The sequence below is a fragment of the Apostichopus japonicus genome, chromosome 12 (assembly GCF_037975245.1).
Source record: "Apostichopus japonicus isolate 1M-3 chromosome 12, ASM3797524v1, whole genome shotgun sequence".
Classification (NCBI taxonomy): domain Eukaryota; kingdom Metazoa; phylum Echinodermata; class Holothuroidea; order Aspidochirotida; family Stichopodidae; genus Apostichopus; species Apostichopus japonicus.
Genome location: NC_092572.1, coordinates 28,514,240 through 28,541,576, shown reverse-complemented (window position 1 = coordinate 28,541,576; position 27,337 = coordinate 28,514,240). Strand labels below are relative to the sequence as shown.

Here is a 27,337-nt window from a genome sequence, read left to right as displayed (position 1 = left end):
ATTGTTTGTAACTCTTAACTAGATCATGGTCGTGTTGTGTCCATTGTTTGTACACAACTATCATTCATGTTAGGATGTAGAGAAAGTTCAAAATTGTTTGGTGTTAAGAGGTTTAAGAACAAATGGTAATATTGTATAACACACTGGTTATACAAATAAATATTATGTTTTGTCATTCCCTTCCTTTAGCTCATACTATTATGTCCATTGTTTATTGTTTGTAAAAACGACTATTGATGTGTGGAGGTGGATCAAAAGTTTTGTATAACTTGTATTATTAATTCTGATCGCAGAAAGTACTGGCTACATTTCTCTCAGGGAGTTCTCAAGCATTACAGCCAAGAGATGTGAGACTTTCCCAACAGACAAGAGTTGTGGAATCTTCACCAGTTGAAGATGCCACTTTGTGGGTAAAGTGTTAACAGTTAATAACTTATTTTCCTTTTTGAGAAAAGCTTGGCAGATCCATCATTTTGTATCATGTTGTAGTATACAAGATACTCACAAGGGGTCAGTAAAAGCTTTTGATATAAACGAACTTTGTCAAGCTTCAATGGATGTAAATAAACAATATATGGAATACATGGTGTGAAATTTGTCATTCTGTAATCAATACATTAAATTCTGTGTCATACAATCTTTAAACATGGGGCCTATTAGAGAACTGGTATGGGTAGACAAAACTATGCTAGAACAAGGCTGAGTATGAGAACACATAACTATGCTAGAACAGGGCTGAGTGTGAGAGCACATAACTATGCTAGCACAGGGCTGAGTATGAGAACACATAACTATGCTAGAACAGTGCTTAGTATGATTACACATAACTATGCTAGAACAGGGCTGAGTATGAGTACACATAACTATGCTAGAACAGGGCTGAGTATGAGTACACATAACTATGCTAGAACAGGGCTGAGTATGAGAACACATAACTATGCTAGAACAGCTAGGGCTGAGTATGAGTACACATAACTATGCTAGAACAGCTAGGGCTGAGTATGAGTACACATAACTATGCTAGAACAGGGCTGAGTATGAGTACGCATAACTATGCTAGAACAGGGCTGAGTATGAGTATGCATAACTATGCTAGAACAGCTAGGGCTGAGTATGAGTACACATAACAATGCTAGAACAGGGCTGAGTATGAGTACACATAAATGTGCTAAAACAGGGCTGAGTATGAGTACACTTAACTATGCTAGAACAGGGCTGAGTAAGAGAACACATCACTATGCTAGAACAGGGCTGAGTATGAGAACACATAACTATGCTAGAACAGGGATGAGTATGAGTACGCATAACTATGCTAGAACAGGGCTGAGTATGAGTACACATAAGTGTGCTAGAACAGGGCTGAGTATGAGTATGCATAACTATGCTAGAACAGGGCTGAGTATGAGTACACATAAACATGCTAGAACAGGGCTGAGTAAGAGTACACATAAGTGTGCTAAAACAGGGCTGATTATGAGTACACATAACTATGCTAGCACAGGGCTGAGTATGAGAACACATAACTATGCTAGAACAGGGCTGAGTAAGAGAACACATAACTATGCTAGAATAGGGCTGAGAATGAGTACACATGACTATGATAGAACATGGCTGAGTATGAGTATACATAAGTGTGCTAGAATAGGGCTGAGTATGATTACACATAACTATGGTAGAACAGGACTGAGTATGAGTACACATAACTATGCTAGAACAGGGCTGAGTATGAGAATACATGACTATGATAGAACATGGCTGAGTATGAGTACACATAAGTGTGCTAGAACAGGGCTGAGTATGAGTACACATGACTATGATAGAACATGGCTGAGTATGAGTACACATAAGTGTGCTAGAACAGGGCTGAGTATGAGTACACATAACTATGCTAGAACAGGACTGAGTATGAGAACACATAACTATGCTAGAACAGGGATGAGTATGAGTACGCATAACTATGCTAGAACAGGGCTGAGTATGAGTACACATAAGTGTGCTAGAACAGGGCTGAGTATGAGTATGCATAACTATGCTAGAACAGGGCTGAGTATGAGTACACATAAACATGCTAGAACAGGGCTGAGTAAGAGTACACATAAGTGTGCTAAAACAGGGCTGATTATGAGTACACATAACTATGCTAGCACAGGGCTGAGTATGAGAACACATAACTATGCTAGAACAGGGCTGAGTAAGAGAACACATAACTATGCTAGAATAGGGCTGAGAATGAGTACACATGACTATGATAGAACATGGCTGAGTATGAGTATACATAAGTGTGCTAGAATAGGGCTGAGTATGATTACACATAACTATGGTAGAACAGGACTGAGTATGAGTACACATAACTATGCTAGAACAGGGCTGAGTATGAGAATACATGACTATGATAGAACATGGCTGAGTATGAGTACACATAAGTGTGCTAGAACAGGGCTGAGTATGAGTACACATGACTATGATAGAACATGGCTGAGTATGAGTACACATAAGTGTGCTAGAACAGGGCTGAGTATGAGTACACATAACTATGCTAGAACAGGACTGAGTATGAGAACACATAACTCTGCTAGAACAGGGCTGAGTATGAGAACACATAACTATGCTAGAACAGGACTGTGACATGCAACCATGCTGCGCGGTTTCATGATGGCTTGGTGGTATGCTCTGTTAAAACTCATTATAAACTGCACTCACTATTGAAAACATTTGGTCTAGTAAATGGAACTAACTGTAACTATTAAATCAGTTATAGAACAGCATCAGTTATACAGTAGATGGCGAGCAGTTAAGTAGAAATAAATCATGATGTAACAGATACAAGCATACCATGGAGTTTGAACCTCAAAGTAGGTATGCTGTAAGGGCCAGTATGGACGAACTGTAAAACACTAATTTGTTTATATGCTCTAAAAAGACTGTTTGCCAAGAGAGCAGAATCTTGTGTATGTAAATTATTACCCTGAATATTTCATTTTTTTGTATTGGTTGTTTGACAGTTCGACTTTCATGCCGTCAAGTCTTCTTCTGTGACTGAGATAGTCCTGCATCAACTAATTTCTCAGAACTGCTAGCTGCAGAATCTTTTCCTCCATCCTAACATCAATAAACAAGAAAAATATAACTAAATATGTTCAACATGTACTCGATCCAGTGTTGTAACTAGATCCTTTCTTGGCCACATCAATACACTAGTCAATGTTTCTTAATTCAAGTAAAGTGACAGGTAAATTTACTTCATCAGGTCAAGTCTATCACAGGTCATTTGACTTTATTGCAAATCAATATATATATATATATATATATATATATATATATATATATATATATATATATATATATATATATATATATATATATTTATTAATACATATATATATATATATATATATAAATATATATATATATATAATATAATATATAAAATATTTATAATATATATATATATATATATATATATATATATATATATATATATATAAATATGTATTAATAAATATATATATATATATATATATATATATATATATATATATATATATATATATATATATATATATATATATATATTTGTTTTGAAGCTTTTCAATTTTCAACTGTTCAAATTGGACTGTACATTTAGGTAACATGTATACTGTGTGTAAAGGACCATAGGGATTGCAATTCGCAAATTTGATAAAAAAAATTGATAAAATTTTGCGCCTAATTAGTCCCAAAACAGTCAAGAGCATACGACCAAGCCCTTATAGAACAGTGTCATGTTTTATAAGTGAGCTTTAACAAATTAGTATGTGCCAATTAAATGCTGACTGTGCGCCTCTTGCCAACAATATGCAATGTTTACAGCTGACACACGTTGTTTGCAACTGTTGCACAAGAAGGATACAACCGGCAGGCACAATGTTGGTTCAAAAGTCAAGTTTTGGAGATTACTGTACATACGATAAATTTGCTAAGTACTAAGCACAACTTGACACAGTTTATCCATTGTCTTGTGCATAGATTCTAGTCTTGGGTCCAGCTTCAGTTTCCCTGAGCGTGTAACGTGGAAGTGAGTGTACAAACTTCAACAGTGGCGTAGGAAGGTACTTTTGAGTGGGGCGGCTGAAGACTGATGGCCGGCCTGGGGGAGGGGTTTAAGGGGAGGGGGTGTCCCTCCTGGAAATTTTTTGCATTTCCAGGTGGCCTCAGATGCAATTTGGTGCAATAAAGCACACTTCAACACCCATTTTGTAAATAATTTTGCATTTTCACCCGGCCTTAGATGCAATTTGGTGCTCCAAATGAGATTTTTTTCTGCCAAAATGTTCTGAGCATCAAGGGGAAGCGGGAATAGCATAAATGAGTAAAATGACGAATGTTGTTATCATTTATTGAGAAATGAAAAAGGGGTTTTCTGACTTGCGAGGGGGGGGCAGAATGATACTTTGGCCCCCCATATTTTTCACTGAGGGCTGCCCCCCCAGCCACCTGGTTCCTTTGCCCTTGAACTTCAATGCAATCACATAAATATGAGTTTTGGGGGGTTCTGCTGTATGATTAGATATCCTTACCTCAAGAAGTGCTTATGGTGCTCAAAAAGTGATATTACCATGTTCATTGGTTCCTTTGTTCCTTTGGAGACTTAATTTGTTGGAAATGCACAATGCAAATGATTGACCCGGCACGTCTCTTCTCACCGCTTTGTCAAATTCCAAACGCCTTGTAAACAACTCGCAAAGTAGAGGTTGGATGAATTCTCATATGTAGCACATGGATGCATGTTATTGAGTAGATGAAAACTTTTGTTTTGAGTTCAAAGGCCTTTTGAGGTAAACAGAGGTCAAAATATCTGAACCCTTTTGTAAGCTCTCAAATTGAAAATGGAATGCTTGAATATAATAATTGAGTCCAAGAACTCTTTTGTTTCTTCAGAGTTCAAAGGTCATTTAAGGTGGTTAGCACCAAACATGTCACAGTATATACTTAAACAACTGCAGTTGAAAACTGTAGTTGGGTGATTGTTGCCCCATAATGTGTACTTCCTGCATTTAGCCAAAGCAAATATTTATAGATGCTTTACCTTCCTCTGGAAGGTTGCACATTTCTCAATGGCTTTTCTGTAAACCTGTGTTGAGGAAGGGGATTTGCATCATTCTTCTGAAATTTCATATATTACATGGGCTTGGGAAATGTCCATTTCACCCTTGGGGCTGCTTGAAAATTTTACCATAGTGGTCACCAGTTCTGAAACGTACAGTTAGGTCCCCAGTTCTATATTTCTGAAAGACAAAACATTCAGCACTCGTAACATCTGACATCCTGGTGACAGGCAACATTGAGTCTTAATTGCCAAAATGACAATAAGAGCAGCAATATAACAGATCTCATACCTTCTTACAAAATGACTCTCAAATCATTATTTTAATTTTAAGCACCATATCTTTGACGCCTGGCATTTCCTATATGTCACTAACTGTCACAGGATTTGACCTTTGCTCTTTTAAGTGGCTGAGAAAGTTTCCACTTTCCTTATGATGACACTGCTGTCAACAACTTTCAGAAGTGATTTACTTTCGCAATGGTTAAGTTATCTGAAACACTTTTCTGATCTTCTGGTGCTTGACTTAAGGACACATTTTCCTAAGTTGCTCTATCAATCAGGTGATTCCATGTATAAACCTATACTCCAGCACACATAGTAAGGGACACAAGTCTTATTGTTCTTATTTTGAATATGCTGTTTACCATTTGTATGTGTGCCAGATGGGTATGTGCACCACTTGTAAATATTTTAAATAAATTTCGCACTGCACGCATATCTATACGTGCACACTCTATTAGTGCTCATTTCGTCTGCAATCATGCAGCATGCATTGCGTATAAATTGAGTGTACTTCACACTTCGTTTGGGTGGTGACTCACAACTTGTCACCAATTTTGGTTCCTTGCTTTAGCAAAAGGAACCTATGCAGTCAGGTTGGCGTGTGTGTGTGTGTGTGTATGTGTGTGTGTGTGTGCGTCTGTGACACGTGCTTGGGTACGCTCTATCTCAATAAGGGAATGTTGGATTGAGGCCAAACTTGGACTATAGATCCGCCATATGGAAAAGGTGTGCCCTATTGTTTTTGGTGCCCAAAAAGGTCACCGAAGGTCAGTTTTGGTCCAAAAACCGAAAATATTAAAACTGCAATAACTCCCAGTGCCAATGTGCGACAAGGTTGATATTTTGGGACAAGTTGTGAACTGGTTAGGGGAACATTTTCAAACTTAACGGTCATGTGATTCGAGGTCACCAAAGGTCAATTAATGATAAAAAACTAGTATTTTTGCAATAACTTGAGAACGAAATGTCCGTTAGTGTTGGGAGTTGCCTCAATGTAATCTTATTGTCGACCCACATCTGGGTGACCCTTGACCTCAATTTGACCTCTGGTGACCTTTACGTGTTTTGGGGATTTTTACAGTTTCGATGCAATTTTCAGATGTCAAAGGTACCTTCTGATCATAAATGTCAATAGGTTGACCCTGTGTGACCTTTTTGTGCGAAGTTATATGGGGTGAAAGTTTTTCGGTCGGAGTTAGGATGGCTGTACAGACTTGTCGTTTTGTTTTTTGTAATCTGGAGATAAAACTACATCTGTAACCAAGGTCAAAAGGTCAAAGGTCACATTAGAAAAAATGTGCTTATTTAGGGAGGAAACGAACAAAAAAGAAAATGTTAGGTTTTGACGCTAGATTTGGATATCAAAGGTACCTTCCGATCAAAAATGTCAATGGGTTGACACCCGTGTGACCTTCGTGTGCAAAGTTATACGAGGTCAAAGTTAATTTTCAGACATTTCATGCAATAACCCCCAGTGCCAAGGTGTGACACGGTTGATATTTTTGGACAAGTTGCAAATGGTAAAGGGGAATATTTTCAAACTTAACGGTCATGTAATCCGAGGTCACCAAAGGTCAATAAATGTTAAAAAAACTTGTATTTTGGGGGGAGAAAATGGGCAAAGAAAAAAATGTTTGAATTTTTATAGTTTGATGCTATATTCACGTCACATCGATCAAAAATGTCAATGAGTTGACCCAAGGGGACCTTTGTGGGTTCAGTTATATGAGGTCATAGTTAATCTTTAGAAATTTAGTGCAATAACTCCCAGGGCCAAGGTGTGTCACAGTTGATATTTTGGGACAAGTTGCAAATGGTATAGGGGAATATTTTCAAACGCAACGGTCATGTGATCCGAGGTCATCAAAGGTCAATTAATGATAAAAAACTAGTTTGTTTGCGATAACTTGAGAACGAATTGTCCGTTAAGGTTGGAAATTGCTTAAATGTAATGCAATTGTTGACCCACATCTGGGTGACCTTTGACCTCAATTTGACCACTGGTGACCTTTACTTGTTTTGGGGATTTTTACAGTTTCGATGCTTTTTTCAGATGTCAAAGGTACCTTCTGATCATAAATGTCAAGGGTTGACCCTGTGTGACCTTCGTTTGCGAAGTTATTTATGTTAAAAATTAATTAATTAATTAATGTTAAGAAAGAGTATTTTGGGGGGAAAATGGGCAAAGAAAAAAATGTTTGAATTTTTATAGTTTGATGCTATATTCACGTCACATCGATCAAAAATGTCAATGAGTTGACCCAAGGGGACCTTTGTGGGTTCAGTTATATGAGGTCATAGTTAATCTTTAGAAATTTAGTGCAATAACTCCCAGGGCCAAGGTGTGTCACAGTTGATATTTTGGGACAAGTTGCAAATGGTATAGGGGAATATTTTCAAACGCAACGGTCATGTGATCCGAGGTCATCAAAGGTCAATTAATGATAAAAAACTAGTTTGTTTGCGATAACTTGAGAACGAATTGTCCGTTAAGGTTGGAAATTGCTTAAATGTAATGCAATTGTTGACCCACATCTGGGTGACCTTTGACCTCAATTTGACCACTGGTGACCTTTACTTGTTTTGGGGATTTTTACAGTTTCGATGCTTTTTTCAGATGTCAAAGGTACCTTCTGATCATAAATGTCAAGGGTTGACCCTGTGTGACCTTCGTTTGCGAAGTTATTTATGTTAAAAATTAATTAATTAATTAATGTTAAGAAAGAGTATTTTGGGGGGAAAATGGGCAAAGAAAAAAATGTTTGAATTTTTATAGTTTGATGCTATATTCACGTCACATCGATCAAAAATGTCAATGAGTTGACCCAAGGGGACCTTTGTGGGTTCAGTTATATGAGGTCATAGTTAATCTTTAGAAATTTAGTGCAATAACTCCCAGGGCCAAGGTGTGTCACAGTTGATATTTTGGGACAAGTTGCAAATGGTATAGGGGAATATTTTCAAATGCAACGGTCATGTGATTCGAGGTCATCAAAGGTCAATTAATGATAAAAAACTAGTTTGTTTGCGATAACTTGAGAACGAATTGTCCGTTAAGGTTGGAAATTGCTTAAATGTAATGCAATTGTTGACCCACATCTGGGTGACCTTTGACCTCAATTTGACCACTGGTGACCTTTACTTGTTTTGGGGATTTTTACAGTTTCGATGCTTTTTTCAGATGTCAAAGGTACCTTCTGATCATAAATGTCAAAAGGTTGACCCCGTGTGACCTTCGTTTGCGAAGTTATTTATGTTAAAAATTAATTAATTAATTAATGTTAAAAAAGAGTATTTTGGGGGGAAAATGGGCAAAGAGAAAATGTTTGAATTTTTACAGTTTTGATGCTCAATTTAGGTCTCACCGATCAAAAATGTAAATTGGTTGATCTTCGGGTGACCTTTGTGTGTGAAGTTATGTATACAAGTTCAAAGTTAATTTTTAGACATTTAATGCAATTAAATCCCAATGCCAAGGTGTGACACGGTTGATATTTTGGGACAAGTTGTGAATGGGGTGGTAGAACATTTTCAAATTTAACGGTCATGTCATCTGTGGTCACCCGCTTGTAGGTGACCTTATATTTCTTACATTTTCGACGGCATGTTCAGATCTCAAAAGTGCATTTTGATCAAAATCCGATCACAATTTGTGATCACAAAAGTGTTGACTATAGTGTTGGTTACTTTATGGGTACATGTAGGACCACAATTACTTGACTATTTGAGCCCAATCTTGCTTGATAATATTATGTGTATTGTCATATACCCCTATGCAAGGAACCACAGTGCCCTAGGGCTCTTGTTGTTTCATAAAATTCTTGATTTGCTCATTCTGGGTCTGCACGCATGCAAAGGAGTTTCAATTTGTACTTGCGTTATATATTTTTTGAACACATCTCAGAGACATCTAGCCAGTGACAACTATTGATGTTTTTCTAGCTGATTCATTCTTCATTCTGTGTGGTCATGGATTTTTTTCGAGTCTAGTCATTACCAGTGATTTTCCTAAACCAAGTCACCATATTATCTTAATGGGGAGGGGAAGGGAGAATTCCCATACTCCTTAGAGTGACTTCACTCTAGGAGTTTAGTGACTTATGAGCCTCATGTTAACTCTGCCATTCTATATCATGCTGTTATATCTATATATATATATGATATAGAGCAGGTGTCAGTTATAGTATAATTTGTAAATAAACAATAAATGGGACACAATCGATGTGAATGTTACTTCACTCAGTAATCATTTCAACAAAAAATATTAAATACTTTAAACAGGGGACCTGATAGAGCACTGATTTAGTTTGTGTATACATGTTCTACTTAGGTAACACTCAATATACATAAACTCTGATCATATTACAGGATCTCTCAAAGGAAATTCCAAAAGAATGGAAAAATGTAGGTAGAAATCTTGGACTAAAGGAACCAGAGCTTTGTAACCTTGAGAGAGATTATACCAACCAGGAACACAAGGAAACTGTTTATCAAATGTTGTTGTATTGGAAAAAGAGAACTGGAAGTCAAGCCACATACACAGTACTGGGAGAGGCTTTAGAAGCAGCTGGCCGCAGAGACCTGCGAGAGAAGCTGTATTAGCAAGGTAAGTATTTTATTTAATAATATAAATACCTATAAGTAAGTTAGCAATTAAATATATACAGGTCTGTTCCATTTATAAAACTACTTTCTGCTACAGATATCAACTTGCCCTTTAGAGTAAACTTGATTTCCTTCTGTGACGTTAAAGCAGCAAATAAACTGTACAATGTAGAATCTCACTTTCACAACTTTCCCATTAATGCCAGTGGGCAGATGGAATCGAATTTAAAAAAGGTAAAATATCTACAATATCTCATCGCTGTCAATAGCTGCCACCTATGTTTATGTAAGACACCGAGTAGCATCCTCAACAAAAAATAACACTCATTGTTGTGAGGATATGTTCTTTGTTATTTCTTTGTAGGATTTACTTTTTTGGTTTAAATTTTAGTGCCAGAATGCTTTCTTAATGGTGCTTATTTTGTAAAAAAAAAATATCAGTATTAAGAAGTTTTTGGCCGTTTGCATATAGAACCATTTTGACCATCAACTTTGATTTTACTTAACTCTTTTCTTCCTTTGTAGCCACTATCGAAAATGATAATCGATGATTGTTTAGATCCAGGCAAGTGCTTTGCCAACTAACAGAGGTATACATCTCCAGCCAAACTGTTCTGTTTGTCCGAAGGTTCTCCAGGTTTCCGCCTATTGTGGAGGAACGAATGTAACAGTGACTGTAGTGTTCTTGACAACACATAGACATATTCTCCTGGAATGTAAATATGATATGTAGAAGTAAGTATATTTTAAACATTGTAACTGTAATAACTAATATCTCAGGCTATATGTGAGCTGAGAGTGGCTGACTTCAATTGATATGAACGAAAAATTATATTTGATGAACTTTTCAAGAAATAAACAAATTCTGATTTGTCTTAAAGCAAGGAAATCAGTTTATAGTTGGAGAAAAGTTTCTTTTTCCTTCTTGGATTTTTGTCTATTTCAGCTTCAAAACTAATACTCATAACATACATCAATTTAGAATGATAGACTTGCATTTATAATCAACTACCATCTTAGCCAACGCTATTAGTGCTGCTAACCGGTTCAAATGTTAACAGAATATCATTTATCATTTAATAGTTATCCAGGCAGTATGCCTGAATCAGAGATCCAAAGAAAAGCGATACCGTGATGGTGAACAGATATCAGTAATACTTGTCATCAGCATATTGTATGGTACGTTATATATTCATAGATTTGTCAGATATCTAGAACTATTTTATTGCACTAAATTACGTGAGTGATATCCTTACATGATATAATGAATGTGGTTATGTAACTTTGGTTTAAAATGTAAACAGCTGTCATAATATCTGTAGCACTTATTTACTGCACTTCATGAAAACATTGTGCAGTAATTAAGTCACTAGTTATATATGTGAGACTAAAAAATCTTTGAATATGTAACTCTTTTACAGATACTGTTTTCCTAGAAGCGCACTCACCTTGATCTTGAAACTCCAAGTTAAAGAAGTCTTCTATTTATACTTATAAATCCCAACATGTAAATTGAGTTGTTTCCAGCCGTTCAGCTACTGGTTACAGAGAACAATACATTGTTAAGACTATGAATTGTGTTAATTATTCATAGTTCCACTGATTATGCAATTATAAGCAAAACATAAAACAATGAGAGAAATGTATCCTAATTGAAATTGAAAAGGAATATTGAAATTGGTTAAACATGATTTCGACTATTTCACTGTTTGATCAATTTCTGGTCTCATTGTTAACAACTAGGATCATTTGGTTTTCTACTGCTACTTACAAGACCGTCCCAATATTGTCATAATATATATTAGTTAAATGTTATCAGTCAGGAAGTTATATTGACGCAACTGCTAAGTAATATGTTTTGTTACTCTTTATAGATGCTTACATGATATCATTAACTGTATCAGCTGGGATGTTTTTTCTGCATATCCTACACTGTTGTAGTGTACATATAACAGCTGTACCAAAGCACGTACAACAGAATAGTAATATACATATGTTATGCCAGTTATGCATTGTGCACGTTTTAATCTGCATTTGAGGTATTGTTTCTTATTCCCAAATCTGTGCTAACTAAATCAGTAGAGCTAAAGTTTAAGAGATTCACTAAGAAGTGCAAAGTTACACAATGCTACATCCAGTTCATCATTTCCATAATTATCTTCTATTTGAGATGTGCAGTGTGTACATGTATTTCCCATTAATATCCACTGATGTGCTCTCAATTATAAAACGAATGTGATAAGAGGTTCTTGACCTAATTTATGTGACACAACCATTTTACACTTTAGCCATGAACCAATACTTACCAGTGTCCTGTTTTCACTGAAAGACTTTCTTTGGGGATCATGTGTCAAAATTAGTCCGGATATTTTACGTTTTGATGGTATCATGCATGTTCAGGCTTGGTAACATCTGTTTTATTTTTAAATGAAGTAGTGGAATGAGTAAATGTAATTGATTTTGGTGACAATATCCTTACTATAAAACCTTTGTCAAATGCAATTACTGTTAAGCTGCGGTAACTGACCAATAGGATCATTGTTTATAATTTATGAGAAAGTTGTAGCATAACCTGATGAATAAATTGTCCCTAAATATATTTAAATGCTATTTAAATGTTACTCAAAGTAGTAAATTTTATCAAACCCTGATCTCCATAATCACCAGATATGAAATAAATCAAACTAACAGGCCAATCGTTAATTGAGATATACATAAAAGATATATTATATTTGACAACAGTGGGTATTCTCTTTTCTCCTAATTCAGCTTGGATTTCTATACAGTGATGAAGAGAAGATGATGTCAACTTAAAGGCCAGAAGTATCATACAGCATTTAAGTTTGCCTTATCTACACCAGAAACGGCCATCAATGAACGGCCATCATGTGAACAGACAAAATATGTAACCATTGAAAGTATGCTAGATGAGAAGCAGAGATATAGTAATTAATTGTAGCAGAAACACAGAGCAGGCATCACCCAGCTGTCTTAACATCAAAACATCTATGGCTAAGAATGAATCCAAGGGCATGGTGGGTATTGAGTTGTGGGGACACTGAGATCTTTGGTGGAACATCTATGACTATAGAGCATTACTGTGACTAACACCTAATGTTTGGACCAGTTGTGGGGACATGGAGATCAGTGGTGGAGAAGCATCTAAGACTATAGATCACCACTGTGACTACCAATTAATGTTTGGAATAGTTGTTTGGAATGAATCCAAGGGTATGGTGGGTATTGATTGAGTTGTGGGGACACTGAGATCATTGGTGGAACATCTATGACTATAGAGCACTCTTGTGACTACCACCTAATGTTTTGATCAGTTTAGAGACACACATCATTGAAGGAGCATCTATGACTATAGAGCACTACCATGACTACCACCTAATGTTTGGACCAGTTGTGGGGACACTGAGATCATTGGTGGGGCATCTATCACTATAAAGCACTACTGTGACAACTACCTAATGTTTGGACCAGTTGTAGGGACACTGAGATCATTGGCGTAGCATCTATGACAAAAGAGCACTACTGTGATGACCACCTAATGTAGCCAAGATGTTGAAGATTTCATGTAATGCCATATATCAGACTATAGTTTCACATGGAGAGAAGTGTTAATTACTCTATGCATTTATTGATTGAAAACATACTTCTCTAGCATTAAGCATTATCTAGTAATATAAACTAGAGGGCAATCCACAGAGTCACATTGTTTTTATAGTACTTGACGTATTTATTACACCTGTGATGAACAATGTAATACTTTGCCTTGTAGTTATGACAAACCCAATACATATGAATAGTTTGCATCCTTCTGTGTTCCTTGTCATAACCAGACAAACACTGTGTATCATTGAGTGTGGTGTTTAATGCCTATAGTGTCAGATCATCAGCTGCAGCATCTATTTCCTGATGATATGATCTTGCCATCTGAAGTAAATTGGCAATATTTGTCAGTTTTTCACTTGCAATGTAACTTTTCTTTGTAGAGCTGCTATTTTGTCAAACTCTTTCAGTCCCACATCCAAAGTGTCTGAAACAGACTTCGCAGTGAACGTTGTTTCATCTGGGAGCATGCTGTCAGTCACTATTTTAAATGGTCCTCCAAAATTACCATTCTTTGGTGTAAAGGGACCTCCTTACACAAACAATGTTCTCTTTGATGGTAGCATAGAGTTTTAACATGACAATAGCTGTAGCAGTCAAGACAAAGAGCATACATGTTGATGCCTACAGAACTTCCATAGTTTGGTTGGTACTTTACAATGAAGTTATAGCATTCACCTCTTTGCACAAATACGTATTTTTTATGGTTTCTAAAGTTTCATATTTTGGTCTATATCATGTCTCCCTCATGCTTTTGATTCCCATCTTCTAAATTAACTGCCTTCGCTACATCAACTTATTGGAGTGATTTACAATGCCTTGCTAGCTTTCTATGCCTTGTCTCACAAAACAGACAATAACAACATGTGTCCCTTTTATTCGGGTGGCCCCAGACACAACTGCAGACGCTAATACAAACACGTATAGAAAAGATAACCCTTTCACTGGGCATGTTCTGTACAATATCAACAGCTAATCTTGCTTGTGCTAATTTGTTTACTTGTCAGGTAAGGACAAAAACTTATCCATGTTAAGACCCAGGCAACCATTAACCTAACACACCCTTTTTACACAAAGTGTGTATGTTGTTCAGGTTTTTCTGGCAGAATAATAAGCCTGCAAGGTATAGGAAGAAATGTTTCCACATTTCATCTTTATATTGAAGCAACCCTCATTCAGTAATATTGTAGTAACGATTGATGAAGAAATATACTGTTGTTCATTGTTGCTCTTGTGAACATGTCATGGTTAGGATGGTAGGTTTCATAACTGAAAAGCAATCAATTTTACTTAAAAGAAGTTTCCGTTTGTCACATTATTGTTGGCTTTGTTTGGTTCTTTAGATTAGGGACTTGTAGCGTCATGTAGTAAATGGCTGGAAGGCAGGGCGTAGTAAAGTAGGGATCCTGTGACCTGGTGAAGAAAACAGTTGCTTGAGAGTAGTTTACCAAATTTTAAAGCTGAATAATGAAGATTGGTGACTGTAAAAACCATAGAGCTTTCATTGGTCAGCTATATGAAGAAAAGAAAACTGATGACATACAGAAAATTCAAATGTGACCATATCTTAGCTTGTGATTATGTACGTGCATTACTCACTCTAACATGGATTGCATGATGAACTTCACTGCAAATTCTATTCCTTTAAAACCTTTGTAAGTTTCGTACAGGTTCTGTCCTTAATATGATATTTCCATCATCCAAAATACAATGCATGGACAGAGGAGAGGGGGACATAACATGACAAAGAGCAAAGGCTTAGAATTAGGAAAACACCATAATGGGGATAATTAACTTTGCCTACATGTACTTTACAAAGTATGGAAGGGAGACCCCCACCACCACCTATTTCCTTCAAAAATTTAAATATTGAACATCATGAACTGTTTTGCAACATACATGCCCATTGATAGTATGTCTTCCACATAATGTACCTGACACTATTAACAAGAATAATAAATATTGGATAAAAAACTAATGAATTTAATGCTGATTAATTTCTTATTTTGGTAATTTCTGGTCATTTAGACTTGTATTCAAATTATTGGCCAAGATTTAAGCTTTAGGCATCTATTCAATTTTAATAAGGAAAAATCTCACACATAACAAGTTAATGGAACTCTATTCTCAAGAAAAAATATATCAGCTGAATAGTACTAGCAACAAGGGAGTCCTGTTCATTCAAACATTTCTGCAACTCTGATTTCTAAATACTTCTATGTTTTGGATTCTAACTCGTCCTTACACGTAGTGTATTGGGATGAGATATTTTACTCTATGGACCTTTATTTGCAAATTTGGTTGTAAAATTGCTACCCACCCTTGAGGTACTGAACTGAAACTTTGTAGGTTGGTCTGACCAAGGAGCTGCAATTTGGCATCTCTCTGATTTGAGCATATGTATGGTACGTAATGCCTGTGTGACTTACGACGTTGTGATCACATGACTAAAAACAAAAATTTTGCCGCCAAGCGAAATGACGAAATACACACATGTGGGATTTCAGACTGCGAATTTGCACCTCATTAATTAATATAAAGGGCCAAATGTCATGTGATCAAAGAAGTCGAACATAGCCAAAACTGTACAAATATAATTGTGGTGTTTGCTCCTTAACAATAAAGCAGATTGACAACAAATTTGGTGGGTAAGTGCCTGGGCATGGGTGGTAGTGTCTGCATGATTAATTTTGTCATGGAGTTAGAGTTGAAGTTACCAAAAATCATTTCGGAAATTGTTTACATGACAAAAGGGCCGAAACGCTAAAATCCATGTAGGATTTTACAGACTGTATGCCTAGAGTGCATTGATTATTGCAAACCACCAAAGGTAATGGGATCAAAGGAGGTCAACTGTTAAGATTGGCCAAATGTGAACAAGTAAGCGATTTGCAAATGACTTCAAGTATGGCGGGTATGTGCCTGGGTATAGGGTGGGAAATATTCTCAGCATATTGCCCGAATTTTCCCCCAAAAAATATTTGGTTGGGGGGCTGCAGCCATATATGACTTATACCATCACAAGGTCAGATGTCCAAGGTCAAATAACCTAAATACAGCATTTTGGCCATTGCCAACATCTTGTTATTACACACTGAGACCTGTACAAACAGTGGTCAAGATTTGTTTTTCACATTACAGCATTTGGATAAATCTTTCTCAAATATTCTTAATACTGTGGCTGTCTGCTTATTATTGCATATTGTGTTGGCTGAAAAATGAGAGAACCATTTCATAAAAATGTTTATTTCAATTGCTGTAAAAAGCTTATCCTGTTAACTGAAGATTTAATCTATTTTGAGTTGAAGTATTCATGGTGGGTCTTCTAAGAACATTGAGTGACATTGTATTGAACACATTAGGAGTGGGGAGGTAGACGGGCGTGGCAGAGTATATGACAACAATCAGTAAGACTTAGAAATGAGTTGTGAAGTATATCGACACTTTAACTAAAGTAATCAAATGCTCTACCCATGTTTGGTACTTCCAAAAAAAATAAACATATTTTGTACATCTCATTGGTAGATTATGGTAAGGGAAACAAGGTGATGGAAGGAAACAGTAGCAACCTTCTCTCTCATATGTACACTTAAACATTTTCTGATGTAGGACACTGGTGGAACTATATATTTTTTTGCTATGTAAGATTTTAACTAATTTTAATTGAGTTGATTATATAAGGTACTGTCACTAGATGAATCATGTGCGAAATTTACCGACAGCTGTCTGAGCGATGAAAGGCTAACACTTCTTTACCAAATAAATGATGTGTGTTCATACACAAATCACTTCTAGTTTTTTTTTGTATTTTTTCTGCATACAAAAAAATAAATAAATAAATAACTTGCATATTCTGTAGTATTGTGAAAAGAAGTCAAGTGCTGTGAAAACGTGAGGAGGGGCATAAATTGAGGAACTTGGAAGGGTTAAAAATTGAGCCATATACTGCACAATCAGTCATTTTATATATATTTTGTAGTGTATATGTTTTGACAGTCAAGCGTGAGACAGACATGATAAAACGCGGTGATAAATACACCATCAATAAGAATTGGTAAAGTTGCACATTTGACGGAAATCAAACAAATAATATCAACAAAAGAAATACGTTGAGGAGTAAAGTACTTACGTGTACATTTAAACAGGAATTCTGCATCTCTGACCTCTTAATTATTCTATACATTGGACGCTTGTCTGTTTGCTTTATAAGTGTATGTTTTCAGAGATTTAGAAGATTGTAAAGATTAGTAAGGAACAACAAAGGATTGGGTGTGGTCAAAGATTAGCGGTTGAAGTTGATGAAAAGTGGGAAAAACACTGTGAGAGGGGTAGGAAAATTGTCACTGATGAAATGTCCCCCAGAAACCATTCCTATTTGTAAATAGTACTGCAAAGATTTTAAGTTGTCAGTTCCCTTCGTGTCTCACTTTATCTACTCACACACCCTCTTTCTCTACCTGTTATTCGTACCAGATATGGAAAATTAAATGGTAAAGTTTGTAAATGGCCATTGGTGCTATGTCGTATTAGAAATCATTCCCCCATTTCAGTTACTTCCAAGATCTTAAAACCGCCATTACTGGTTGTTAGTATGTTTTTTAATGAGATACTGTCACAATTTTGGTAGCAATAATTGGAAAATGCAAGTATAGGTGAAATATTCATAGTTAAAGAATTTATCTTTACAGAATGGTCTAGTAAAAGTAATAGTTTTAGAACAGTGCCAACAATCATTTGGGAAATCTGCATTGAACGTCATGAAACAAAGCATTCTCGAAAACACTGAGAAATATTTTATGAAAAATACTGAGAATGGAAGAATTGAGGATAAGGGAGTCATATTATGTATGCCACATCACAGGGAGAACAGGGATGAGGATGGAGGAGGGGCGGCCCCTTAATGAGGAGGCGGGTTTGGCCCTTCAATGTTTTTGGTTACGATGGCGAAGGCGCAGTAACCTATGTAATCGAGCTTTCGCGTCGGCGTGTGCTTAACGTGAATGTGACAGTCAGCTTGTAGACACGATGTTTTTAAATACAAGCTGAATCAACGTAGGTAGATGCCCCATGATGTGTAGATGTAGAGGTGGTTCCCATTTTTATGAATATTAATGATTGGGGGGGGGGGGGTGGCTGCTGCTTTACCTAAAATTCTTAAAGTGTCAATATCTCTTCAACCGTATGTCCGATCCATTTTATACTTGGTATGGCGATGTCAGTAGATGCTATCATCTACTGACATCGCCATACCAAGTATGAAATGGCCATAAAATCAATAAATTTATTTTAATTATTATGCATGAATTGGCATGGCTAGAGTGTTATCACGGTAAAAACTCGTAAACACGATATCTCAAGACCAACAAATTAAATTAATGTTATAGTGGGTAGGTGGATGCCCCATGATGTTTATATATGCACTATTGTCTGTGGTTCCCGTCTCATGAATATTAATGATATTTTTGGAAATATCAATATCTCTTGAACAATATATCTGATTTAGTTCATACTTGGTGTGATGATGTAACTACATAGTAAATATATAACGTAGAGGGAAGTTTTCAATAACATCTCGTAAACATAGAGTCCCATGATTGAAATTGGTAAAGGTCGTATGAGGTCAACGGGTGCCAAAGTATAAAAAACCTTTCAAGCATTATAATCCAAAATTGGAGCACTTGGCAAATATTGGGGGGTGAACATAATTTTACCCCCCCCCCTCCCCTCCCCCACTTTTTTCATGGAGATAAGCCCCTCAAGTCCACCGGTTCCGTCGCCACTGAAGTCGAGGCGGGGTGACTTTTTTTTAACGGAAAATAAGCTAATTTTCATAGTTTTGCTCCATTTTCCTTTCTTCTCTGTCATGATAATTGCACCTTTTGTGGTGTTTCACCATGAAAACATATGCCTGCCCTGCTTATCAAGGTAAGTTAGTATTTTGAATAGCAGATACAATATGCTGACACAAGTGTCATTAAGTTAATATTTTGAATAGCAGAGAAAATTCATCATTGTTTTAAACCAGTTTTTTTTAATGTGAAAGAAACCAAAAGATGGTTTAGTCAAATAAATATTTGAGGTGATATATCCAATTAAATTGTCTACTATATCTGAGAAAGTGTGTAACTATTGTTAAATCCAACATGCAAACTAATAACTATGAGCTCATGCAAGTACTCCCTGGGAGTTTTCATACACTTTTAACACTATCAGTCACAATATATAAGAAGACCAGCATCCACTAAAACCAGAATGCAAATTTGCATAGAAGCTCTGCTGCTATATTGTATGCCAACCATTTTAAGAATTTACTGGTTGGTGACAGTTTCCTGATTGAGAAAATCATGGTTTGTCACAATATGTAAGATTGTGTCTAATTGTTTACAGACTCTTCATGTTAGTTACTAGTTTTCTCACAGCTCTTTTGGGCTTCACTGCAAATGTCTTCAGGCAATCCGGTTTTATAAAGGTTAGAAAGTCCTTTGATCTTTTGAGTGTGACATGTTAAAAACCCGAAATGAAGCCACCAGGATAGTCAGACCTGCTCAAAGGTATGTTGTTCTTCCAAATTTCTCTTCTTCGGCATTTATATAGAACGACTTGGCAAAATCAGAATATTACCTTCTCAGAAAATACGTGGTAAAGCGGTGTGATCATCCTGTCAATAACAGAAAAAAAAACAACTAATATCATCAGAGTTGTAGAAAAGTCACTCAAATATTAACTCAAGTAAGCTGATCTATTTTTCTGACTCGTTATGTCACTGATACGAGTCACGGTATTATTTTCAATGAGGAACATTTCAATGATGTCGACAAAGTTTAACATTGTTGGGGGCATATCAAACCGTCATCAACATATATAACACGACAATGGTTGGAAAGCAAATTAAATTTCGGTTGCAAAGTTATTGCAATGGGTTCATCTACTCACTATGGGCTATCTACAACCACTAAGTATGACAATAATCCATCGTTATTTTCTTGAGTTATTGTGTATATCATACAAATATCAACAATATATAATGTTTAGCCTTACAACCTCATTAATTATGCATGTCAAATTTGAATACACATCCAATTGTACACACCAGAAACCATCAACCAAATATTAGTAATATACATAAAACATATACATTCATTTGAAACAAATGAAAGCTTCCAGTTTATTATTATTTATTTATTATATTATTAGTTATTTCAATTTGAAGAATTTGACTTTTTACCCCATAACCACATTATTATTCATGAGTTGAGCACCATGGGCCATCCACCCAGGGGCGGCAATCTGTTTCAAATATTGGGGGGGGGGGACATTTGGTTGGATGCAGGCGAATTACTATCAAAGCGGAGCGCCACCATCGGTTGGCGCGCAGCGTACAAGAAAATTTCTGGTTTTGATAGCCCCCCAGATCACCGGAAATGGCACTTCTCGGGCTTGAAAATGACCAACCAGATGTACACTTTTGCCTGAGAACCAAGTTTTTCCTAATAGTTCTTTTTTCATTCATAGCCTTTTTTCAAGATTGTCACCAGTCACACATCATGTTCGACCTCATCGCATCTCCTGTGGATCATTGCTTTTGTAGGTAATTCTACGTAACGCCCCACAATACCCGTCAGCCCACTTTTCAAGGTTTTAAGCCCATTATTTGTTTAGAATTTGAATAATAAATTCACGTCAAAACATACCCATAATGTTGCACAAATTCCATCTATGGATAACCAATATAGAAAAAAAAAACTCAACCCCTAACAGACTGGTCAAAATTGCACGAGTAGAGGGAAGTATGATATTTTCGAAAAGACACAGTTAAATTGTTGGTGTAAAAATATTAAAACCTCTTATAACGGCTACTATAAAACTTCGATATCATAAAAAATACCTCAAAAATATGCTCGAGAGGAAGGGCGGTCTCCACCCTTCACCCCCGCCCCCCCCCTTGACTACGTTCCTGTGGTTAGAAATCTTGTAGGAAACAGGCCAAATGGAAACCCAGTGAACCCATATCGATGTGGATCTTATATGTGATTGTACGTACTTACACTCATACACAAGATGCAAACCAAATTTCATTACGGATGGGGTCCGTCTAGCAACTCATTTCGAGAAAAAAAAAGAGTAAAAACTACTTTCGGTCATATATAGTCACAAATTGTGACACGGTTAGACAGGCGCCTTGCGAGGAATTTTCCAAGGGAGGGGCAACGCTTGTACCCAGACTTTCTAAGCGTAGCGCCACCATAAGTTGGCGCGAAGCGCAAAAGAAAATTTTGGCCGAAAATGCCTCCCAGATCGCTGGAAATGGCACTTCCCAGGCCTTGTACAGGATTTTCTAACCCGGGGGGCGCGAATTACTATCTAAGCGGAGCGCTACCATCGGTTGGCGCGAGCGTACAAGAAAATTTCTGGTTTTGATACACCCCAGATCACCGGAAATTGCACTTGACAAAGACCAACCAGATGTACACTTTTGCCTGAGAACCAAGTATTTCCCAATAGTTTTGTTTTCATCCATAACCTTTTTGAAGATTGTCACCAGTCACATATCATGTTCGACCTCATAGCATGTCCTGTGGATCATTGCTCGATAGGTGATTCTACGTCGCGGCCAACAATACCCGAAAGCCCCACTTTTCAAGATTTTAAGCCCATTATTTGTTCAGAATGTTGGTCAGGAAATTTTTGAAAATTGAGACACAGTTAATTTATTGGTGTACAAATATTAAAACCTCTTATAACGGCTATTATAAAACTTGGTTGAAGGAAATGAAAAATACCAGATATTTCCGATATCAGATATTTCGACACCGAACACTACACGCAATGGCGTAGGAGGCGGGGGCTACAGCCCCCCCCCCCCCCAACCAAATTTGTTTTCCCTGAAAATTCGGGCAATATGCTGAGAATTTTTCGGGCACCTACTGAAAGAAAAATAAATTGCAATGATGTAGCTTAAGGAAATGAATAGTTTAAAAATTATCTCCTTGGTAATTAAAATAAAGTTCTAAGCTTGTCCGACTAATTCGCCATTACTAATGTAAAAGAGAGTTTTGACATATATGGACCTCCATGCTTTTTCTCGATCTTATAAGACATTTCGTTGTTTACATTAGCATCCGGTGGTATACTGCGCAACTTTTACGGACCGTACGGTACACGATGGCATGCGATGTTATAACCGATGTTGCTTATATGATACTGACATAAACTCGTTGAACGCGCGCGATGCGCGCGAAAAAAATTGGGAATATTTTGCGGGCAAGCCGTTACAGCCCCCAAATCTAATTGGGCTCCTACGCCTTTGACTACACACATTGACAGTTTTGAGGCTGATATGATGTGATATCTGCTCTTTGCTTTACAAATTCGAACAGGCGTGTATCGAGTAATTTGCCAAGGGAGGGGCGAAGTCTGTAGGCAAACTATTTAAGCGTAGCGCCACCATAATTCGCGCGAAGCGTATAAGAACATTTTGGCCGAAAATGCATCGCAGATCGCTGGAAATGACACTTCCCAGGCCTTGTAAGTTGCATCTTAGCATTTTCTATTTTGAAAATTAATAAAGAAAATTTGCTCGGGGGGGGGGCGGTCGCCCCCTTCCCGAATTGCGTCATGTTTCCCGACGACTCGGTCGAGTTCAAGACCAGCCACAGTTGGTTCCATAGCACAATTGTACAACTGTTTTAAGGCGTTCATACACACACGCTTTATGATAGACCATATACAGTATATATATAGATACATTAGTGAGAGAGGAAAATTGGAAACGTCAAAAATGGAGTTATCGGTGTAAGGGGTAGGGTGAGGCGCACGTCCCCTCCGTAATCCCCGATCCGTCACTGGCTACCCTGTGTATATAATAGGGATCAGCGCTGTAATTATGACTGTTCCTCTTTCTCTTCCCGGTGTCTTGGCGTTTATCTTCTACTCCGTCCTTTTCTCCTTTTTCTCTCTTTCTTCTTTTTCTTTTCCCTTCCTTCCTCTCCTCCTTTCTTTTTTCCCCTCTTTTTCCCTTTTTTCTTCTCTTTTTTCTCTCCTCTTTTTCTTACCCGGGGGGCGCGCGCCCCCAACGCCCCCCTGGATACGCGCCTGTTGTAAGTTGCATCTAAGCATTTCCTATATTGAAATTACTAAAGATATCATAAAAAAAAACATATGCTTAAAAAAAAACTATGCCACCAAATATTGGGGGGATATTAGATACTATATCCCCCCACCTAAAATATTGGGGGACATGTCCCCCCCCCCCCGTCCCCCCATGATCGCCGCCCATGCATCCACCCGCCAAGCATAACAATGATACATGATTTCCTCGTCGATTTATGGAGATATATCGTCGCATAGACACACATACTTACACTCCCAATGCCACCTCACACCCCTCCACACACACATATGCAGGGTTGAATACATAGGTTCATTGGCTTAATATAAGGAACCCAAAATTAATAGGAGGAAAAGCAACTCTCTGTGTTTACACCAATCAGCCTCTCAGGACTGATGTCGTAATGCTTATTTTGGGGTAAAACTGAAAACAGTTTCAGATGTTATATATCCACAATTTTAACAGCTAGTATGTACCAGTAGATACAGGTTTAAGTTTTCTTCAGATCAATCATTTATTGTGAGGCATTTGAAATGGTTAAATGTAAACATTTGTCGTGACAAATGTGTAGATATTTTTTAAATTGGTCTATGAAATGTTCCATTAACTGCAGCATTGACAAGTGATGTAAGAGTTGGTCCACTTTGCAATAAATATTCTGAAAGCATCTTATTACTAATGATGCACAACTAAATTGTAGAAATCTTTACCAAGCTGCTTTTATTTTCTTTTGCATATTATATCCTCATTCGATAGCATTTTCGAAATTATCATATGTTATTGAGCTGTATAAGAATCTACACAATAATAACAAGGTGTAGCCTAAAGTGAAACTGACACTGAGTGTAGTTAATTATCATGGCTAACACAAAGAACAGCAGTAGTGTTGGGTGGTACCAAGACATTTTGGTACAGGTATTTTGAATGATTATGAACAGGTAACACTCGATTACCAGTACTTCAAAGATGTCCCTATTAACATTTAAGTCATACATAAACACCACACATTGTCTTACTATAGTAAAGTATTTTGTAGTACACGGATTCACAGATTGTGTTCATGTAGAATTCTCGACAATCATAATTTGTTTGCCTGCATTTTTTTCAACCCGTTAGGTCTACAATGCACAATATGTAAGCTTTGCATGAGTGCGTCAAACTCAACGAACAAACTATTGTAGCCTACTAAACCAGATTTATTCAAAGGAATCACAGGCTGTAGCCATAACCTTCTGTTAAATAAACATCGTCATTCCAACAAATAATACAGTACATGTAGAGTTCAGTTGATTGTATTGTTACTAGTCTTACGGCAGTAACTTTCCTATAGCTACAGAATGTATGGAATTGTTACCATTGTTAGTGTCTACTTCGATCGAACACATCAGTGCACAGTTTAAATGCTAGACCTCAGTTTTGTGTTTATATATGCATTACTTAGGCTATATGATACTTAAACATAGCAGTATGGCAATTGGCCTAACAAAGCAAGATGCACTTCTGATTGGAAATTCAAATGCAAATAACCCTATGAAAAATAGCAAAGCAAAATATCTTTGTAGTCGTTATGTAGCATCACCCACTTGATTACTGTTATCAACCTACTGTCACCTCTAAATCTTTTTCCAACCCTCATCAACTGTGGTAAAAGTCAATAACAAGTTCTATTTGGAGAGGCAGACTGAATTGTGCATCCATTTCAACTAGGTATAGGCCTATGGTATTTATCCAACTTGCCACTCACAACATTACAAGGATTCAGTGTTGGATTTATGTTGACCTACACTAATCATTGGCCAATAACATAAGCACTGGGTTATGTCTACCCATTATGACAAGGAACATACATAGTGTCTGTATATCCCTGCATAATAGGTTTCCAATATTTCCACAAAGTGGCCCTTTCACCTTCCCTGTAGCATTATTGAGACAGCTTGGTTGCAAACATTCCTTGTGTGCATTTGTTGACCTTTAAAAAATACTTGTAAATATCAGATAATTATACAACCAACACACATACACAATACTTAAGCAGCACCATAGAAGTATAATTGTGCTAGTGAACTGTAGTTTTCATCTGCCATGCTGCATATGTGAGTTGATTTTGCCAGAAATTATCCTTAATTTTGCCTAATAGTAATTTACAAATAGTATTAATCTTGCAAAGGTATGTAACGATTACAAATGACTAGTAGATAGTGCATCAAAACATACATTGACTGGTTTGCTTATCAATTGTTAATGCCTGTATGTCCAGGTTTCAAGTCTTCAAAGACTCATGTAGTAGCTTGATTACCCTCTGCAAACTCCTTGACTCTTTAAGCCACTGCAGAAAGGTTGTCACGAAGTAATTAAATATCCTCTCCAGTTACTGTCTCAAACTCTCTCTGTAACTAAACTTAAATTAAATAGTTATGAAATTGGTTCATGCAGCATAATGGAACAAGGGAGTCCACACACCAACCGAATCATAACAAAATTTAAAAAAACAACAGCCAAATGCTAAGTGAATATGAAAGTGTTGCATTTGAGATGGGAATAACATTTGAAACCACTCACCCCAAAAAGGGCTCAACAAAATGTTGGGCTCAAATGGGCCAAACATAATTACGCCCACATGTACCACCTAGTAAACAAAACCTGTATTCCATATTTGGAAACAATCTGTTTAACGTTGTGGAGTTGAAGCAGTTTTAACAATTTGGCCCCTCCTCAAAAAAATTGGGCGAGAAAAAAAGTTTGCTTGGTCCCAAAATATGTGGCCAAAACAAACTGGGTTACACATATATTTGCCCCACCCCTTATTTAATTGAAGCTCTAGATTTGAGTGCAAAAATGGCCCACAAAAATTGGTCTTCACAATTTGGGGCCTAAACAGTGTGTCCTAAAATGCATTTGAGCTGGAAATAAAATCTGGGTCCACCGTGCCCAAAAATGAGCCCAGAATTTTTGGGGACCCAGATGGTCTCAATGCAGTTAGGCTTACATGTTATTAACAAACAACTGCATACCAAGTTTGGTTTTAATCCGACTTGAGATTGCAGTGTTATTACAATGTAAATATTTTACATTTGAACACATTCCTCATTAATGTTAATAAGGTCATTGCCAAACGCAATAGGGCACACCTTCTCATTTGAATACACCTACACAACAAGTATGACAAATATCCATGACTCCATTGTTGAGTTATGACGGACCCAAACAAGTGTCACAGACGTAAACACACGCCAACCTGACTGCATATGTTCCTTTGCTTCCAGCATGTAACCTAAAGGCTTTTCAGGACAGAACTAAAACATTATGTTTCAGTGAGTCCTACATCAGTTTATTTCTTACCATATATTTCTGCTCAACGCATTTTAAACAGGAAAACAAGTCTCTGTGATTCCTTTTCCTGAATGTGCTATCACCTACCTGCGAACACTATAAAAATGTCCCAGAGGTACTTACAATATGGTGGCCCTTAGAATGATTCTGATTTTGGCTTTGAATAGCCCAACTTACAATGCAACATTTCATATATATTTTTCACCTAACTGACTTTTCATTTCTGCTCCAACCAAGAGTGTATTTTACTTAATGTATAGAAAGTGTCAAATACGGTGTTCATTCCAGTTGTGATAATGATGGCAGTG

At 36.9% G+C, this 27,337-nt stretch overlaps 2 protein-coding genes and 1 long non-coding RNA gene across 16 annotated transcripts in view; 2 read left to right on the top strand and 1 right to left on the bottom strand.

The window, feature by feature from the left end:
- LOC139977192 (uncharacterized) overlaps positions 1-17,382 on the top strand; it is a 30,135-nt gene extending 12,753 nt beyond the window's left edge. For both annotated transcript variants that reach the window (XM_071986436.1, XM_071986435.1), the window contains exons 11-15: positions 294-410; positions 9,737-9,974; positions 10,499-10,708; positions 11,057-11,152; positions 12,743-17,382. In XM_071986436.1, the coding sequence (XP_071842537.1) occupies positions 294-410; positions 9,737-9,970 (351 nt within the window). In that variant the 3' untranslated portion in view covers positions 9,971-9,974; positions 10,499-10,708; positions 11,057-11,152; positions 12,743-17,382. The remainder of the gene's footprint in view (positions 1-293; positions 411-9,736; positions 9,975-10,498; positions 10,709-11,056; positions 11,153-12,742) is intronic.
- LOC139977162 (uncharacterized) overlaps positions 1-27,337 on the top strand; it is a 293,518-nt gene that overhangs the window by 33,410 nt on the left and 232,771 nt on the right. The window lies entirely within an intron of this gene.
- The window catches only part of LOC139977218 (uncharacterized), a 262,539-nt gene that overhangs the window by 50,122 nt on the left and 185,080 nt on the right, over positions 1-27,337 (bottom strand). The window lies entirely within an intron of this gene.